This window comes from Chelonia mydas, chromosome 1 (genome assembly GCF_015237465.2).
Source record: "Chelonia mydas isolate rCheMyd1 chromosome 1, rCheMyd1.pri.v2, whole genome shotgun sequence".
NCBI classification, from domain to species: Eukaryota; Metazoa; Chordata; order Testudines; family Cheloniidae; genus Chelonia; species Chelonia mydas.
Window position 1 is genome coordinate 245928683 of NC_057849.1, and position 15937 is coordinate 245944619.

A 15937-nucleotide genomic window follows, 5' to 3' on the forward strand; every position below is an offset into this window, starting at 1 on the left:
TCTGATTATCTTTAAAGGTTGAGTGAAGAGCTTCACTATCTGTATGGGGTAGGAAACTCAGTTTCTTCCAAGTCATCCAGCAAGGAGCAGGATTGCCATGTAGTTCAGCAATCTGAATTCACTGATGGCCCAAAATTGGTGCTGATTTCATGATGCCTGCAGGCAGCAGACGCATACTGTTGAGGCAGAGTACCTCTGCAAGGTTCCTTAGGATCCTGACTTCACTATGGCAGCTTAGCTCCTTCAGAAACTTTGCTGATATCATCTTGTCAGTGACCGCACTGAAGGCCTCAGTGGTAGAGATTGCATTATTAGAGGTGGGTGTTACAGCTGGTTGTACAAACAGTATCTTTCAGGTAGACTTCAGCCCCCTGGGGAATATGTTTTGGCTTTTCCCTGGCCCAGAGCCATCAATGGGCTTCTGTGGTATTTGGGTCAAAGTAAGAGAATAAGCTGCTATTCTCCTCACAGAATTGGTGTTCCAATTTCCTCCTCCTGGGTTTTGCTACCCTCTGCACCAGAGTGTCGGGGCAGCATGTGGCTCACTGGCTTTTTTTTTCTTCTTGGCAGTCTATCCTTGCAGTCTCTCAACATAATCTTAAATTTACAAGCACAAACCAGGTGCATTTAAAATGGGGTACCTCTCACCATGATTTATTCTTAATCACCTTCATTAAAACTTTATTTATAGCCTTACAGTGGCATGTGGTCCAGGAGCTCATCGCTCTCTAATACTGAAGTTCTTATTAATTCAACATTGCTTTCATTTCATTTACATTTACTTTGGATGGTAATATATCTGAAAATCCTAATCTGCATAGCTCTTCCATTGGTCCACTTCTGTAATCTTCTGTCTTGCAGGTATTTCATGCATGGGGTTTGCAAGGAAGGGAACAACTGCCGTTACTCCCATGATCTCTCCACAAGTCAGTCTGCTATGGTGTGCAGGTATTATCAGCGAGGATGCTGTGCTTACGGAGATCGTTGCCGGTAAGGAAAGATTACTGAATGTTACTTCTTTGAAAGAGGGACTTTCATCCTCAAGTTCCAGTGTGGAAGACTCAATGGAGGATGTCTATTAATGGGAGAAAATAAGAGAGAAAACAAAAGTTGAGCAATATTTTCCTATATTCCATTGAAACTGCCAAATTGTTTTAATAAGAATCTCTCCTTCACAACCCACCTCCTCCTTTTTGCTGAGTCCTACAGTGATGTCTCAAATGTATTGCTTACTTCACAGCAGGAATAAACAGGGAAAGGGAGGGAGGAGACCATTGTTCAGATACAAGCAGAATTCACATCTGGCATGTGTGATAACAATTGCATAATTAGACCTATTTGTCAAAATCTAGATGACTTTTTCAAACTGACAGGGCTGGTGCGATAATCAGTTACACTTGGTAAGTGGGTCGTTATCTTCAGAAATAACCGATTCCCCTTTCATCTGTGCTTCTGATTGTACTCATAGCTGTTGAAAAGTGAGCATGTGATGCTTTTGAGGCCCTTTCTAGGGAATATAACTTTGAAGTATAGTAGCGAGGCATCTAAAGTATTGTCTGTACAAACAGATGCGAACTTGCTCATGCAAACTTAACCTTACTTAAATTAAGAGGCCTGTAACTCTCTGACAAGAGGAGTGTGCATGCAAAGGATTTTGAAATTGTCCCAATGTGGAACAGGTTTAGCAAGGCTAAACAGTCATAAATTGAATAAACTTCAAAGGCTACTCTTAGGTCTCTGACTTAACACCCTAGTTAGTGAAACCTGCATATAGTCAAATATTTATAGCATGATTGTATACAGCTGCACACTGCAGAAAAACTAATGATATCAAAATAAAACCTAGTACAAAATCTAATTTTTTTTTCTCTCTCATGGGTAGTGGAATTACTATTATATGAATGTAAACCTGGGGAAATCTCTGAACAGCCATTTTTATACTCTGGCCTATACCACTAAGGGTATATCTACACTACGAAATTAGGTTTATTTTTTTTATAGAAGTCAATTTTTAGAAATCGATTTTATATGGTCGATTGTGTATGTCCCCGCGAAGCGCATTAAGTCGGCGGAGTGTGTCCTCACTACCGTGACTAGCATTGACTTACAGAGTGGTGCACTGTGGGTAGCTATCCCTCGGTTCCCGCAGTCTCTGCTGCCCATTGGAATTCTGGGTTAAGTGCCCAATGCCTGATGGGGCAAAAACATTGTCGCGGGTGGTTTTGGGTGCATGTCGTCAGTTGCCCCTCCCTCCGTGAAAGCAATGGCAGACAATCGTTTTGCGCCTTTTTTCCTGGGTTACCCATGCAGATGCCATACCACGGCAAGCATGGAACCCACTCAACTCGCCATCACCGCTGCTGTTGTGAGCATTGTAAACACCTCGCACATTATCCTGGACTATATGCAGAGACGCCAGCACGAGGAGGATTTTGATGAGGACATGGACACAGATGTTCCTGAAAGCACGAGCTGTGGCAATTGGGACATCATGGCAACAGTGGGGCTGGTTGATACAGTGGAATGCCGATTCTGGGCCAGGCAAACAAGCACAGACTGGTGGGACCACTTAGTCTTGCAGGTATGGGATGATTCACAGTGGCTGCAAAACTTTCGCATGCGTAAGGCCACTTTCCTGGAACTCTGTGAGTTGCTTTCCCCCACCCTGAAGCGCAGGAATACCAAGATGAGAGCTGCTCTGACAGTTGAGAAGCAAGTGGCGATAGCCCTGTGGAAGCTTGCAACGCCTGACTGCTACCGGTCAGTCGCGAATCAATGTGGAGTGGGCAAGTCTACTGTGGGGGTTGCTGTAATCCAAGTAGCCAATGCAATCATTGACGTTCTGTTATCAAGGGTAGTTACTCTGGGAAATATGCAGGTCATACTGGATGGCTTTGCTGCAATGGAGTTCCCTAACTATGCTGGGCGATAGATGGAATGCATATCCCATTTTGGCACCAGACCACCTTGCCAACCAGTACATAAACCACAAGGGGTACTTCTCAATGGTGCTGCAAGCACTGGTGGATCACAAGGGACTTTTCACCGACATCAACGTGGGATGGCCGGGAAAGGTGCATGATGCTCGCATATTTAGGAACTCTGGGCTGTTCAAGCAGCTGCAAGAAGGGACTTACTTCCCAGACCAGAAATTTACTGTTGGGGATGTTGAAATGCCAATAGTTTTCTCTGGGGACCCAGCCTACCCCTTGTTCCCATGGCTCCCATAGCTCATGAAGCCTTACGCAGGCAGCCAGGACAATATTAAGGAGCAGTTCAACTATAGGCTGAGCAAGTGCAAAATGGTGGTAGAATGTGCCTTTGGACGTTTAAAAGCTTGCTGGCGCTGTTTGCTGACTAGGTCAGACCTCGGCGCAACGAACATTCCCATTGTTATTGCTGCCTGCTGTGTGCTCCATAATGTCTGTGAGTAAGGGGGAGACGTTTATGGCGGGGTGGGAAGTTGAGGCAAATCGCCTGGCATCTGATTTTGAGCAGCCAGACACCAGGGCAATTAGAAGAGCACAGCTAGATGCGCTGCGCATCAGAGAGGCTTTGAAAACCAGTTTCCATGACTGGCCAGGCTATAGTGTGACAGTTGTGTGTGTTTCTCCTTGATGCAAACCTGCCCCCTTTGTTGATTTTAATTCCCTGTAAGCCAACCACCCTCCCCCCTTCTAAATAAAGTAACTATTGTTTTGAAACCATGCATTCTTTATTAATTTAAAAAAAAGAGAGAGAGATAACGGACAAGGTAGCCCGGGTGGGGTGAGGGAGGAGGGAAGGACAAGGCCACATTGTAGTCACACTAACAATCAAACTGTTTGAATGACAGCCTTCTGTTGCTTGGGCCATCCTCTGGAGTGGAGTGGCTGGGTGCCCGGAGCTTCCTCCCCCACGTTCTTGGGCATCTGGGTGAGGCGGATATGGAACTTGGGGAGGAGGGCATGCGGTTATACATTGGATGCAACTGGGGTCTGTGCTCCTGTTAGCTTTCCTGCAGCTCCAACAGATGCTTTATCATGTCTGTTTGCTCCCCCATTAGCCTCAGCATCGTGTCCTGCCTCCGCTCTTCATGCTCACTTAATTCTTTCCTGGCCTCTGCCACTGAATGCCTCCATGCATTAAGCTGTGCCCTATGAGTGCGGGGGGACTGCATGAGCTTGGCAAATATGTCATTGCAAGTGCGTTTTTTTTCCGTCTTCTAATCTGCGATAATCTCAGGGACGGAGATGGTAGGGGGAGCGTAGAAACATTTGCACCTGGGGGAGATAAAAAGGGAGAGTAAAATTTAAGATGATACATTTCTGAGAATAAAAGGGAGACTCTTTCACAGTGAATCAAGCAATTCACAGCAGACAGCACATGTGCTTTAGGTACAAGGTTGCATTTTGCCTTTTATATTGAGCGCCTGCTGGTAAAAGCTGGGCAACACAATTCCAGGCAGCCATGGTACGTGGGGTTGGCTTTTACGCCTTTATAACATGTTGGAATGTTTTCAAACTGCAGCGCCCTGCTTTCCCATAGCAAGCGATGCTGGTTGGGTTTCACATTTAAAAGGAGGGGCTGTGGTTTTCGAGTGGATGTGCAGAACACACCTCCCCCCATCCCTCCGTGTGGTTATTCTCTGGGATGATCCCTTCTCCCCTCCCCGCACCACGTGGCTATTCTCTGGGATGATCCCTTTTTAGCCAAGCGCAAACAGCCCAGCATGAACGGGGTCCTTTTACTGTTCCCTTACAAAAATTCCCTTATTTCAACCAGGTGACCATGAATGATATCACTCTCTCCTGAGGCTAACCAGAAAGATATAGACTGAATGTTGCTTGAATGCAACCAAAACCCAGGACCATTCCCTGCCATGGTTTGTGCTGCAATGATTCCCGAATACTTGCTACTGGCTTGGCGTGGTAAAGTGTCCTACCGTGGAGGACAAAATAAGGCAGCCCTCCCCAGAAACCTTCTGCAAAGGCTTTCAGAGTACCTCCAGGAGAGCTTCATGGAGATGTCCCTGGAGGATTCCCGCTCCATCCCCAGACACGTTAACAGACTTTTCCAGTAGCTGTATTGGCCGCGAATGCATCCCAGTTCTTCAGAGCAAATCAAACATTAAACACTATTGCTTTTAAACCCTGTACTGTAGTGACAAATGTGCACTCACCAGAGGTGCCTTCTCCAGCTTCAGAGTCAGGGATCCCGCCTTGGGATGGTATTGGCTCCAGGGTGATGAAAAGGTCCTGGCTGTTGGGGAGAACGGATTCACCGCTTGCCTGTTGTGTCTTCTCCTCCTTCTCCTCCTCCTCCTCATCCACAAAATCCTCCTCCCTGTTGCGTGAGACTCTCTTCCCCCCCCCCCTCCCCCCTTTGCAGGTGTCCACGGACAGTGGTGGGATAGTAGTAGGGTGTCTCCTTCCCCCAGAATGCCATGCAGCTGATCATAGAAGCGGCATGTATGGGGCTCTGACCCGGAGCGACCGTTTGCCTCCTTTCTTTTGGTAGGCTTGCCTGAGCTCCTTAACTTTCACGCGGCACTGCTGTGTCCCCCTATTGTAGCCTCTCTCCAACATGCCCTGTAAGATTTTGGCGCATATATTTGCATTTCTTCTTTTTGATCAGAGTTCGGCCTGCACAGATGCTTCTCCCCATACAGCGATCAGATCCAGTGTCTCCTGTTCAGTCCATGCTGGAGCTCGTTTGTGATTCTGGGGGAACTGCATGGTCACTTGTGCTGCTGAGTTCGCCATGCTGACCAAACAAGAAATGAAATTCAAAAGTTCCCAGGGCTTTTCCTGTGTACCTGGCTAGTGCATCGGAGTTCAAAGCGCTGTCCAGAGCGGTCACAATGGAGCACTCTGAGATAGCTCCCGGAGGCCAAGTACTGTCGATTTGCATCCACACTACCCCAAATTCAACCCAGCAAAGTCTGTTTTTAGCGCTACTCCCCTTGGTGGGAAGGAGTACAGAAGTCTATCTGAAGAGCCCTTTAGGTGAACGGACTGGGGTTGCTTGTGTGGAGGCAGTCATTTTTAAATCGACCTAACGTGGCTAAATTCGACCTAACCCTGTAGTGTAGACCAGGGCTTAGTCATCATCCATTTGAAGATGTGTGTAGGTGTGAAGGCTTAAGATTCTCAATTGAAAGAGCAAGGGAACCATGCTGAGAGGCATGGTTGACTTCTCTTTGAGAATGTTACTGATTTACACAGAACTAGGACGCCCACTCCAGTCAGACTGAGTACTTCTTTGCCTTTTATGTTTTAACAATTGTATCTTCTTCATTAACTGTTCTCATCAGTGTAAAAATCTTTGGCAAATATCTCTGAAATATTAACAGAAAAATAAATCGCAGATCTGCAAATGAAATTAATTTTTTAGTCTGTGGAGCCTGAGGGCTGTCAGGACTTGGACTTCTAAGGAAGCAACATTTTCAGTCTCTTGGTGCATAGGGGATTAAGGTCTCTCATTAGGAAATAGTGACACCTTTTGTGCTCATCATGGATGTAAGGCCAGGGAGTTTGGATGGGGAAAGTATGTTTACTGAGTCAGAGTAGCTGTTTGGTTTTTAATGTTTGAAGTTAGACAGAAGGATATTTGAATGAGGCACAGTGATTAATGTTGAGCAAGTAGGAAGTATTCAATAATAGCATATCTGCATGTGCTTTGAAAGGGCTAGCTTCAGATATGGTTGAAATAAGCTGTTGTAAGAAGCACACAGGCAAATTTGCTGTGGACTGCTTCATCTCCTGCAAAATCACCAATAGCTACTGTCCCCTTAAACAGTGCTGGTAGGTTTTAAAGTAAACTGTTTGTTTATGTAAAGGGTCACTTTTCTAATCTAGCTCTGGGATATTTAGGGCACCTCTGCTATTATGCCTCCAGTGACTCCATTTCCCTGTGCTTGTATATCAGTCCTTTGTACAAGACTGTTGTATGGGTGACTTCTTACTGAGTTCACATGCAGCATTTAATTTGTTAGATATGAACATACCAAGCCATTGAAGCGGGAAGAAGTGACTACTGTGAATCCAGCTGCAAAAACTTATCCATCAGCATCTTCAGACCTCCCATCTCTCCCTGAAGCACTTGAAGCAAGCACTGGTGAGACTGAAGTTAAAGATACAGATCTGGCAGCTACAGGAGCAGGTGCTGAAGACTGGGTGAATGCTGTAGAATTTGTCCCTGGGCAGCCATATTGTGGACGTGGTAAGCTGATCATGGGATAACGGTAATTTTCTTTTGTGGGTTCACAAATTACATGCAGTGTGCAAACTACTTCAGTGTTTTGTCATCTTAAGCCATCTGTAATGAGTATGAACGTTTTGTTTTTAAAGTGGAATATATTCTTCTTCATGAATTGTTTTTAGTTGATCCCCCTATTCTGAAGTTGGCTCACATACTCTTGCATGGGCAGCACAGTGATTCCATAGCAGTTACTGGGGGCAATGGAGCACCTGGGGCATGGACCCAAATGTTCTAGAACCTATATAATGAAGGGCTCGCCCTGTAGTTCCTCCATTCCCTTTTTTCCCTGGTCTAAGTAGGTTGCAGAACTTTCTCCTTCAAGTTCCCTCTCTCTCCCCTTAGAGAAGGGGTACATGTGTGCGTTGTACATATACAATTTTTTAATTGAAACAATATTAGATTCTTTTCTTTCTAGTGTTTATCTTTCTATAATTGACTTTTCATAGACACCATGGATGATGTTGGCAAGAAATCAGATTTCAAGAGGGTGCCTCTCAACAAAATATATGTGATCAGTACATCTGTTGTCTGGTCTGCCTTGGAGAATCTTTGTGTTGCCTTTATTCCCAGGCCCAGGAGGAAACAAGCTGGCTGAAAATGCTTACTTAAAAGAGGTTCTACTGCCTGGCCATATAGCATCCGTGAATCAGGGCAACAAAAACTCCAAATAAGATCTTGGAGCATGAGTAGCTGTTACACCACACCATCATGGCTGGGGTGGAGGGAACTTTGGTGTTCAGTCAGTATAGTTCTGAGATTATTAGACGCATTCTGTTCCTGCAGCAACCCTTGATGCCCTCATATCTGCATACTGAGTTCACCATCTACCTCTACTGTTAGTGTGAACAGAGAATAATTTCACAGTTAAGACTCCAAGGAAAGGGCAGCTTTTGGTGCTGTTTGATTTTGAAGGCAGTCATCTTGCAGGCTGAATTCTGTTCTGGAGGTATCAGAATTGGTGACTGTGATAATCATTTGGTCTATGTAGCTTGGCTGTTCCAGCAGGTCCACAGGAATAAAGATCCACCTGTTCTCCCTTACAGTGCGTCTTCTCTATAGTGACTGTATGCAGATCTCTGTATTCACTAGGGCAAAGGGGCACATAGTTCAAAAAAACCTTCTGCTTGTGAAATCAGTTGAATACTGGATCTAAGAGCAGAGCTGTGTGTTTTGAAGTTTCTTCTTCAGTGCCTTGACATTTAGGAATGCTGTTTGGCCAACATTCTTAACCTGCTTGGTCTTACTGAGGCTGGGTCCTCTCCATGCTTGGTCAGGGACACAATTTATGGAGACTCAGGGTCACCAGAGCATGAGTCTAACAAAGCTGAGAGGCATCGTCAATACAGAGGAGGAAGAATTGGATGACTTTGAGGACTGGAGTAATAGAAATTGAATTAAAATTAATAGCATAAAGTGCAGGGTCATGCATTTAGGGACTAACAAGAATTTTTGCTATGAACTGGGGTGTCATCAGGTTAGGGTGACCAGATGTCCCATTTTTAAAGGGACCGTCCCGTATTTAAGCCCTCCTGTGGGTGTCTCAACTTTTTCTTTAAAATGGGCAAATTACCCCATATTTTCTGTCCCCCCTGTCTCCCCCACATCAGTACTGGCGGGTCCTCCCGCTGGCTGGATCCCTGCTCGACAGCCTCCCGCCCAGTGGTGTGGGGAGTAGGGTCTAGTGGCCGTTGATGGGGGTGGATGTGAAAGGCTAGTGGTGGGGTGAAGATACAGCTGGTGGGGCTGGCTGCAACCCCTGCTGTGTGCTGGCTTTTGGCCAGCAGGGCCCCGTCCCATTTCATGCTGGCTGTGCGCTGTGGTGGCTGGTGAGTGTGGGGAGGCGCCAGGCGGCAGCCGGTTACATGTCACCTCTGCTGCCCATCCATTGGCCCTCTACATGGTCCTCCTCTCGCTGTCCACGCCCTGCTTTGTCCCCCAGCCCCTGGTCAAAGCCCTCAACTCACCAATAGCCTGGCTGGCAGGCTCCTTCCTTCTCCCACTGCAGGAAAGCCCAAGAACCTCCGGCCCGGGGTGCTGACTTGGAGGAGCAGAGCCCTGTATGTGCCAAAGCCCCACACAGCGCTGGCACGGGGAAGCCTCTCCACCCCTCAGCTAAGCTCTGGAGTGAGAGGGAGGAAGCGATTTCCAGCCTGTTCACGCCCCGAACCTGCAGGCTCCACAGCAACCCCCGGGGCAGGGACTTAGCACCCTCTTCACCCACCCTTTCCATCACCCTGGGTCTTGCCCCCAGGGAGCGTGGGGCTGCTCCATCCCCTAGGCATCCTCCCCTGCTGAGCCACCTCTCTGGCCAGGTTCGCTGAAGCCCGTGCAGTCAGGTTCCCTGGGCCCTGGTGCACAATGCATTCTTAGGGCTTAACCCCTTCCTGCCCATGCTGTAGCCAGAGGCAGCTGGATTATGTTGGTGGCCAGCAGCAGCCTGGAAGTGTTAGCTGTCTTTCGACACTATGTGGGCAGGAAGGGACAAGTTGCTTCCAGCTACATGGGGTGGGTGGGGGGAGAAGAGATGAGCTCTGCAAAGACTCTACAGGTCATCCCTCCCCCACCCCTACCCCTGTGGCTGGAAGCAGCTCCCGTCCCTTCCCTCCAAGACAATGCCAGAAGGCTGCTGCTGGCCACATTCTGGTGTGAACCCTGGCAGAAATCTGGGGAGGGGAGCATGTGACCCTCCATGCCTCCCCACTTGTTGCCTCGGGAAGACGCGGTGCCAGGTACCAGGAGAGGCAGGTCCATGCCGGAGGCCCAGCCAGGCAAGGAGGGTGGAGAGCGATGGGCAGGGAGGGTCAGGTCGGTTGGTCACCCTCCCTGTGTGAGAGAGGTGTACGGGACTGTGTGTGTGTCACCCCTCCCCATGTGAACCTTAAAGATAAGAGGGTAAATCAAAAGAAGCCAACGATACAGGATTTCTTTTTAACGGGCTCAGTCAACTTGTTGTTAATTTGAATGTTTGTACTGCATAGTTCTGATTTAATTGCCATTGAACTCGCTTGAATATGAGTATCTTTACCAGGTGTCCCGTATTCAGCATAGAGAAATATGGTCACCCTAGATCAGGTGGAAATGATAAAAAGACATGTGCGTATTCATCAGTCACAGGATAACTGAGCCATCAGTGTGATGTGATGGTGAAAAAGGCAAATGCAATCCTAGGATCCATCAGGGAAGGTATTTCCAGTAGAGATGAGAAGTATTAATAGAGGTGATGGTAAAACCTTATCTGTACTATGTACAATTTTGGTCACCCATTTTAAAAAAAAAAAAAATTAAAAATTGGAACAGGTGCAGAGGAGGGCTACCACGATGAGCAGGGGAATGGAGAACCTAACTTATGAGAGGAGACCAAAAGAGCATGGCTTGCTTAGCCTAGAAGAATGAAGGCTGAGAGGGGTTATGATTGCTCTTGAAATACATTGCAGGTGCTGGGGGAGTTAAACAGCAGAAGAGCTATTTAAGCTAAAGGATAATGTTGACATAGAATGAATGGATAGCTCTGCCCATAAATTCAGGATGGAAATTAGAACGTGGTTTTTAGCCATCTGAGGAGTGATGTTCTGGAACAGCCTCCCAGTAGGGAGTTAACAGTGGGGACTAACAACCTAACTAGTTTTTAAGATGGAGCTTGGTAAGTTTCTGAATAGAACTATATACGAGAGGGTTGTCTGCAATAGCGGGGGATTGGCTTCGACCCAGGAGGCCTCTCCTAGTCCTATGTTCCTAAATAACTTTGTATTTCCCCCGGTCTCATTCCACATCCTTTTATTTAGAAAATACTTTCTATTCCTTGGAGTTCTTCAGGGTATTTATTTTTAATTTATAAAAGTTACTTCTAGGGGAATTCTGCAACAAATTAAAAATTCTGCACACAATATTTTAAAATTCTGCAAAATTCTTCATATTTTATTTGTCAAAAGAACACAATATAATCACTCTGATTTCAATTATTTTGGTAATTTATTTAAACTACAATAAGGTGGATGGTGAATGAGAGTCGGGAGCAATGGAGGAAATCCCCAAGACCCTTGCCAAATAGTAATGTAGCTAGGTTTGACCCTTAATTTCTAGTTATTAGTCAACAAATATATGCAGACATATGCTCGGTGCTACCTCATAGGCAACAGACGAGCAAGTGAGGGCTGGGGAATCAAACTCGCAATTTATATTGGCTACTGACCATCTCCAGAAAGGTCAGTAGCAAACAGTTCATGGAGCACATTTTGATAGGAAATGTTTTCAATCCAAAAATGTAGACCAGTTCTAATCATGAAAGCACCATAAGTATTTATAAGGCCATACTGTCCTTTACAGTAAGGCCCCTGGCAGGCTGGACCAGTTTATTTACCTGCCGTGTCTGCAGGTTTGGCCGATCGTGGCTCCCACTGGCCGCGGTTTGCTGCTCCAGGCCAATGGGGACTGCAGGAAGCGGCGCAGGCCAAGGGACATGCTGGCCGCCCTTCCTGCAGCCCCCGTTGGCCTGGAGCAGCAAACCGCGGCCAGTGGGAGCTGCGATCGGCCGAACCTGCGGACGCAGCAGGTAAACAAACCGGTCTGGCCTGCCAGGGGCTTTCCCTGAACAAGTGGCGGACTGGCTTTGAGAAAACCACTGCTTTACACCACTCTGGCAATGTGAAAGAGCCTTAAAACTTTTATCTGTTTTATACTCCTGGGGGAATTCACAAAGACAATGGGAACAATTCACTAAGCAGGCAGGCTGCGAACTTCTGCTCTGCCTGAGGGAACAGAGCCTGCCCCATGCCTACCTCCTCAGAAACACCCTGAAGCCCTGCCCCTCCATGCTGAGTGTGCTGCAATAGCGAGTGAGAGGGACAGTGTGTCTGTCCATCTGTCTCTCTCATTTGCACAGCTGCCTCCCTCCCCTGGCGGTGATTTATGTCTCTACCGGCTGCTCTGGGCACCCGAGCCAACCTGCCTGTGCTGCCGGGGAAGGGCGCATGACCGCTGTTGCAGCTTCTCTTTGTTTTCCCATCAGAAGTCATTTTTCTGCGGGGAAGCAAAGAAATCTGTAGGGGACATGAATTCTGTGCGTGAGCAGTGACGCAGGATTCCCCCAGGAGTAAAAAGTGCTCATCGGTCACTGGATTCTGAGCCGTACGGGGGGTAGGAATAATATACTAGCTCCAGGGGAGATTTCTCCCGAGTACCTACGAATTAAAATGGCACTTTGGAATAGGAGGGGAAGAGGAACTCATGACTGAGGAGATTCCTTCCATGTTCCATGAGGAACAGCTCTCAGCTTCTTCCTATTTTAATACATGCCAATCACACTAGACTCTTGGAAACTTTTTGTATGTGCAGTTCAGGAACAGACAAAATCTTTAGTATGTTGGGAGATTTTTAAAGGTATCTAGCACATAAAGCTGCAGATAAGCATCTGGTGGGATTTTCAAAGAGGACTATCTGCATTTTTAGGTACCAAGACAACTTTAAAAGATAGCTAGCTTTAAAAATCTAGCCCTGGGAATCAAAGGAGGGAAATAGTACTGTATTAGTGTGCCTTATGGAGTCTACAAAAAAGCTTTTGTCGCAGCTAGCCATTTGTTTCAGTAGCAAAGAACCTGATGGGCTTTTTCAGGGCCACAAGGACTTCCCTGACTCCAGGTTCTCATTTGGTTGTGACAGCCATTATTTGGCCCAGAAAATCAGGTCTTTCAAGGCTGTAAGATCAGCACCTCTGGACAGTAATTCAAGGACACCAGGTCAAATGGATAAGAGCCAAGGCAGTTGTTCTTTTTTTTGGTTCTTAATGAAGATTGTCATTTATCAGTGTTGTGGCAGAATTATGATTTGCACCTTTAGTCCAGGCTCCTGCCCTTCTTGGAATATTGTTAGCCAAGAGAAATGAAAGCTGTTGCTTGGGAATGTCAAGAAGCAGCTAAAGATAATGTTGTGTGCTGCTAACAATATATCTGATACATGTGATGTTCTGAAAGTGACCTTAAGAAGACACCTGTATCTCAGAGCTTCCAGGTTGTTTCTGTAAAGTTCAGATTCAAGCTTTCATGGAAAATTATGCACAATAACTTGAAAAGCAACAATGCTTTTCCTCAAGATTAGTCTGGAAGCCTTGGTCTTTGAGTTGTATGCTTTGTGTATGTTTGGAGTAGCAAACACCCAGGAAATACTCTTGAGGTTCAAGCCTGGCAATTCACTTCCAGCACTTAGGTATAATCGGCAAGCCAGACTAATCTCTGGAGTGGCTGAGAAGAACAGCCAAGCAGTGTGGAGGGGAAAACGTCATGATCCAGGATCTACCCCATTTCTCCATTGTAAACCTCTTGAAAGCTGCTTCCTTCCTTCCCGTGATGCAGATGAAAGAATAGCTTGCAGGCTTACTCAACAGCCTGCTGGACCAATTTTTTTTTTTTGCTCAGCCAGGAGAGTTACATGTACTCTGGCAACCAATGGAGGTCCCTTCATCCCAATGTAGTAGTATCATGATGCATGGAGGATTGAAGAATGGGAGCAACTGGAGAGCTTTCTCTTCATTGAAAAGCAAGTCTTTGGGATTAGTGAGTTGAGAATTAAGTCATTCTTTTGTCTTTCGCTTGCCTGGGGCAAAAAAAATCCATAGCAAACAAGCTGAGCCAGGATCAATATGACTGAACTTTAAGCCTTTTGTGGTTCAATTTACCTCAAAGTGGGGGCATCCAGAAATACTTACTTGCTTCTGCAGAGTATACCAAATGCCTGACAATTTGCACAAAAGCAGTGATGCTTGTCCCATACTTTTCTGCTCCATGGGGGTGGAGACCTTATTTTTCCCCCTCTTTTGCCTCTGGTTCTTGTAGAGAAGATGCAAGAGGCAACACACAATTCTTGTAGTACCAGATTATAAAGTAGTTCTGGTTCTAGGCCTCATTCTGGCAGAGGAGCAACAGGTGATTCTTCTCTTCTTTTCCAGACCTGTTATCTCACAAGGGAGGATTGAACCTGCACCCAGATCCATAATTCCTCCCTATGGCATTTTACATCTTGGAGTTTAGTAGATGAAGACTGCTCTTGGAAGAAACCCAGCAAATTGTTAGAATCTTGTAAGCCTTCCATTGGAAATCTTATGCCCTAAAGTGGAACTGTTTCTCATTCCTTTAAGGAAAGAGCCTCCGGATCCTGTCCTCATTGTTTGTTTTTTATATTGGATTGTTTTTTCTTTCCCATATCAAATCATGGATTATCTTTCCCCACACTTAAAGTAAGCCTTTAAATTAAGCATCTATTAAGCCTTTAAGAATAGTTGTCTTTTTTCACCTATCTGAACCTGGTGCTCACTAGGTCAACAGAAGATCCATTTGAACCTAGACTGTTTTCTTCTTTGCTTATTTTGTAATGTTGATCTGAAATGCAAGGTGCCATTGCTGATCTTCCTTAGTGTTCAATATGGATAAACTTAAGTTTTGTCCTCATGCCAAAGTGGCATCTCACTTGTCATTTAAACTGAACCATTGTCTTTTCTCGGCTCATGACTGAGTTGGTGAGGCTATTCCATAATTTGGATGATAAAAGGAAATTCAGTTATACCATTTCACAAATCATCCTGTAGGTTCCTGGCACAGAGGGAGAAATCTCAAGAGGAATCCATCTCAGCCCAGAGGGAGTAGACAAATGGATAAGATTTTCAGCTCAATTTATGACCAGGCAGGGATCCTGTTAATCAAAAGTTGCTGGGACTCCTTTGACTAGGGTTGCTGCAACACTGCCAATTTAATTTAGAACTGTCTGTAGACGTATCTAGGAACTTGGAGAGCATTTTCTTTAAATTTAATTCACAAACTTACTCAGTGTTCTCTTGACGACCAGGACAAATCCTATGGCTGTTTAGGAACAGAAGTCCTTTAATCACTATTTCAGCTAGTTCCTGGGGGACTAATATTGCTAGTTCTTCTCCCCAGAATGAAGAACAGCCGAGGCAATTTATGAAGAGGAAACAAAGATTACTTATCTGTGATCAGAATTCTCTGCAGGTATGATCTCAACAAATCCACGCTCATTATCCTGCCTTACACTTCAGAAGAGGGATTTGAGATTTGCCAGAGAAGTAGTAAGAGACTTGGGCAGGGTTCTTATCCTCTGTTCTAGAACATTCCTGTGACTCCAGCAGTGAAACCCACCCCAGCAACTAACTGCTTAAGAACTGCAGCCTGTGCAACAGCATGCTAACTAACATGACTCATGAGCATAAGAATCTGTTGAGGCAGTATTTTTGTAGCTCCAAGTTAGTCCTCTTGGTAAGTATCCTTCCTCTTCTACAGGGCCTAGGTGTTGGCTGTATAGGGACAAAACACCAGTTTTAGTGGTTGAAGCACAAGAGTTTAACCACCATGTACTGAAGCTTGTTTCAGCCCATGTAAATCATGTTTGAACTGATTCAAAAAGCAAGAGGGACAGGGTTTTTAACCTGCTGTCAGCATGATTTAATTCAGTTCATACTTGAACCAAACCTTGTTACAAGCATGGTTGAACCACAAGAGTATTTACCCGCTTTCAGAACTGGTCAGTTTTCTTAGTATTGACCTTGTCCTGTTGGATAAGGTTGAATCTCACCACTAATGCACTGATTGCCTTGCCTTGCTTATATTGAAAGCTGAGAAAATCAGAGTTGAAACTACTTCCGCACTTCCTTCTAGGGTGAAGAAATTGCTACGTCATTTCAGGGCGAGGTTTT

The 15937-nt window shown here is 45.7% G+C and overlaps 1 protein-coding gene across 2 annotated transcripts in view; it reads left to right on the forward strand.

Moving 5' to 3' along the window:
- MKRN1 (makorin ring finger protein 1) overlaps positions 1–15937 on the forward strand; it is a 34837-nt gene that overhangs the window by 15096 nt on the left and 3804 nt on the right. For both annotated transcript variants that reach the window (XM_037879198.2, XM_037879209.2), the window contains exons 2-3: positions 862–990; positions 6977–7203. In XM_037879198.2, coding sequence (XP_037735126.1) covers positions 862–990; positions 6977–7203 — 356 coding nt within the window. The remainder of the gene's footprint in view (positions 1–861; positions 991–6976; positions 7204–15937) is intronic.